General features: G+C 51.6%; 1 protein-coding gene across 1 annotated transcript in view; it reads left to right on the top strand.

The window, feature by feature from the left end:
• Positions 1 to 439: 439 nt before the first annotated feature.
• atg7 (ATG7 autophagy related 7 homolog (S. cerevisiae)) overlaps positions 440 to 3,908 on the top strand; it is a 124,223-nt gene continuing 120,754 nt past the window's right edge. Inside the window, 1 exon segment of the mRNA NM_001165320.1 lies at positions 440 to 650. Coding sequence (NP_001158792.1) covers positions 485 to 650 — 166 coding nt within the window. The 5' untranslated portion in view covers positions 440 to 484.

Here is a 3,908-nt window from a genome sequence, read left to right as displayed (position 1 = left end):
TGTGTGTGTGTGTGTGTGTGTGTGTGTGTGTGTGAGAATAGAGGTATAAGGTGTGAATTGAATAGTGTTGCCACATGACAGTTAGCTAGCTAGGGACAACTCCCTAACAACACTACTGAAGAGCTCCATCTGTCACTCTGCCAGCACACCCAGAGTCACACATCAATACATTATTAACATGTTTAACTAGCTATACACTCCAACATCTCCAGGAAAGAATAGTTGGAAAACTTTTGTAGGAGATGACCCTTATGGAGTCCAGTTGTTAATCAACGTGCTAAAGTAGCTATATCAGTTCCTTAAATTACTTCCTGTCATGAACAATTTTACTTCTCTCTGCTTTCTTTTCTTCTCTCTTTTCAACCCTTTTCCTCTTATTTTCTCCACCCCATCATCTCTCGTCCCCCCCCCCCCCCCCCCCCCCCCCCTCATGTCTTTTATATAGATTGTATCTGAGCATCAAGGAACAGGAGCGGTGATAGAGATGGCTTCTGTGCCCGTAGACAAAGACAGCGCAGATCAAAAGCTGCAGTTTGCTCCTTTCTCCAGTGCCTTAGAGGCAGGCTTCTGGCACCAGCTCACTCAGAAGAAACTCAACGACTACCGACTGGATGAAAGCCCCAAGAATATCAAAGGCTACTACTACAATGGTGAGCAATGAAACATTTACATTACATTTACATTACATTTAAGTCATTTAGCAGACACTCTTATCCAGAGCGACTTACAAATTGGTGGATTCACCTTATGATATCCAGTGGAACAACCACTTTACAATAGTGCATCTAAATCTTTTAAGGGGGGGGGGGGTTAGAAGGATTACTTTATACAATCCTAGGTATTCCTTAAAGAGGTGGGGTTTCAGGTGTCTCCGGAAGGTGGTGATTGACTCCGCTGTCCTGGCGTCGTGAGGGAGCTTGTTCCACCATTGGGGTGCCAGAGCAGCGAACAGTTTTGACTGGGCTGAGCGGGAACTGTGCTTCCTCAGATGTAGGGAGGCGAGCAGGCCAGAGGTGGATGAACGCAGTGCCCTTGTTTGGGTGTAGGGCCTGATCAGAGCCTGAAGGTACGGAGGTGCCGTTCCCCTCACAGCTCCGTAGGCAAGCACCATGGTCTTGTAGCGGATGCGAGCTTCAACAGGAAGCCAGTGGAGAGAGCGGAGGAGCGGGGTGACGTGAGAGAACTTGGGAAGGTTGAACACCAGACGGGCTGCGGCGTTCTGGATGAGTTGTAGGGGTTTAATGGCACAGGCAGGGAGCCCAGCCAACAGCGAGTTGCAGTAATCCAGACGGGAGATGACAAGTGCCTGGATTAGGACCTGCGCCGCTTCCTGTGTGAGGCAGGGTCGTACTCTGCGAATGTTGTAGAGCATGAACCTACAGGATTGGGTCACCGCCTTGATGTTAGTGGAGAACAACAGGGTGTTGTCCAGGGTTACGCCAAGGTTCTTAGCACTCTGGGAGGAGGACACAATGGAGTTGTCAACCGTGATGGCGAGATCATGGAACGGGCAGTCCTTCCCCGGGAGGAAGAGCAGCTTCGTCTTGCCGAGGTTCAGCTTGAGGTGGTGATCCGTCATCCACACTGATATGTCTGCCAGACATGCAGAGATGCGATTCGCCACCTGGTTATCAGAAGGGGGAAAGGAGAAGATTAATTGTGTGTCGTCTGCATAGCAATGATAGGAGAGACCATGTGAGGATATGACAGAGCCAAGTGACTTGGTGTATAGCGAGAATAGGAGAGGGCCTAGAACAGAGCCCTGGGGGACACCAGTGGTGAGAGCGCGTGGTGCGGAGACAGATTCTCGCCACGCCACCTGGTAGGAGCGACCTGTCAGGTAGGACGCAATCCAAACGTGGGCCGCGCCGGAGATGCCCAGCTCGGAGAGGGTGGAGAGGAGGATCTGATGGTTCACGGTATCAAAGGCAGCAGATAGGTCTAGGAGGATGAGAGAGAGTTAGCTTTAGCAGTGCGGAGAGCCTCCGTGACACAGAGAAGAGCAGTCTCGGTTGAATGACCAGCCTTGAAACCTGACTGATTTGGATCGAGAAGGTCATTCTGAGAGAGATAGCAGGAGAGCTGGCCAAGGACGGCACGTTCAAGAGTTTTGGAGAGAAAAGAAAGAAGGGATACTGGTCTGTAGTTGTTGACTTCGGAGGGATCGAGCGTAGGTTTTTTTCAGAAGGGGTGCAACTCTCGCTCTCTTGAAGACGGAAGGGACGTAGCCAGCGGTCAAGGATGAGTTGATGAGCGAGGTGAGGTAAGGGAGAAGGTCTCCGGAAATGGTCTGGAGAAGAGAGGAGGGGATAGGGTCAAGCGGGCAGGTTGTTGGGCGGCCGGCCGTCACAAGACGCGAGATTTCATCTGGAGAGAGAGGGGAGAAAGAGGTCAAAGCACAGGGTAGGGCAGTGTGAGCAGGACCAGCGGTGTAGTTTGACTTAGCAAACGAGGATCGGATGTCGTCAACCTTCTTTTCAAAATGGTTGACGAAGTCTTCCGCAGAGAGGGAGGAGGGGGGGGGGGGAGGGGGAGGAGGATTCAGGAGGGAGGAGAAGGTGGCAAAGAGCTTCCTAGGGTTAGAGGCAGATGCTTGGAATTTAGAGTGGTAGAAAGTGGCTTTAGCAGCAGAGACAGAAGAGGAAAATGTAGAGAGGAGGGAGTGAAAGGATGCCAGGTCCGCAGGGAGGCTAGTTTTCCTCCATTTCCGCTCGGCTGCCCGGAGCCCTGTTCTGTGAGCTCGCAATGAGTCGTCGAGCCACGGAGCAGGAGGGGAGGACCGAGCCGGCCTGGAGGATAGGGGACATAGAGAATCAAAGGATGCAGAAAGGGAGGAGAGGAGGGTTGAGGAGGCAGAATCAGGGGATTGGTTGGAGAAGGTTTGAGCAGAGGGAAGAGATGATAGGATGGAAGAGGAGAGAGTAGCGGGAGAGAGAGAGCGAAGGTTGGGACGGCGCAATACCATCCGAGTAGGGGCAGAGTGAGAAGTGTTGGATGAGAGCGAGAGGGAAAAGGATACAAGGTAGTGGTCGGAGACTTGGAGGGGAGTTGCAATGAGATTAGTAGAAGAACAGTACCTAGTAAAGATGAGGTCAAGCGTATTGCCTGCCTTGTGAGTAGGGGGGGAAGGTGAGAGGGTGAGGTCAAAAGAGGAGAGGAGTGGAAAGAAGGAGGCAGAGAGGAATGAGTCAAAGGTAGTCGTGGGGAGGTTAAAGTCACCCAGAACTGGAGAGGTGAGCCATCCTCAGGAAAGGAACTTATCAAGACGTCAAGCTCATTGATGAACTCTCCAAGGGAACCTGGAGGGCGATAAATGATAAGGATGTTAAGCTTGAAAGGGCTGGTAACTGTGACAGCATGGAATTCAAATGAGGAGATAGACAGATGGGTCAGGGGAGAAAGAGAGAATGTCCACTTGGGAGAGATGAGGATTCCAGTGCCACCACCCCGCTGGCCAGATGCTCTCGGGGTATGCGAGTACACGTGGGCAGATGAGGAGAGAGCAGTAGGAGTAGCAGTGTTATCTGTGGTAATCCATGTTTCCGTCAGTGCCAAGAAGTCGAGGTGCTGGAGGGTTGCATAGGCTGAGATGAACTCTGCCTTGTTGGCCGCAGACCGGCAGTTCCAGAGGCTGCCGGAGACCTGGAACTCCACGTGGGTCATGCGCGCTGGGACCACCAGGTTAGAGTGGCAGCGTCCACGCGGTGTGAAGCGTTTGTATGGCCTGTGCATAGGGGAGAGAACAGGGATAGACAGACACATAGTTGACAGGCTACAGAAGAGGCTACGCTAATGCAAAGGAGATTGGAATGACAAGTGGACTACACGTCTCGAATGTTCATAAAGTTAAGCTTACGTTGCAAAAATTTTATTGACTAAAAATTACGAAGATGATACAGTACTGCTGG

Source organism: Salmo salar, chromosome 22 (genome assembly GCF_965601325.2).
Source record: "Salmo salar chromosome 22, fSalSal1, whole genome shotgun sequence".
NCBI classification, from domain to species: Eukaryota; Metazoa; Chordata; class Actinopteri; order Salmoniformes; family Salmonidae; genus Salmo; species Salmo salar.
The sequence above is the reverse complement of the archived record's forward strand: the minus strand, read 5'-3'. Positions and strand labels throughout refer to the sequence as shown.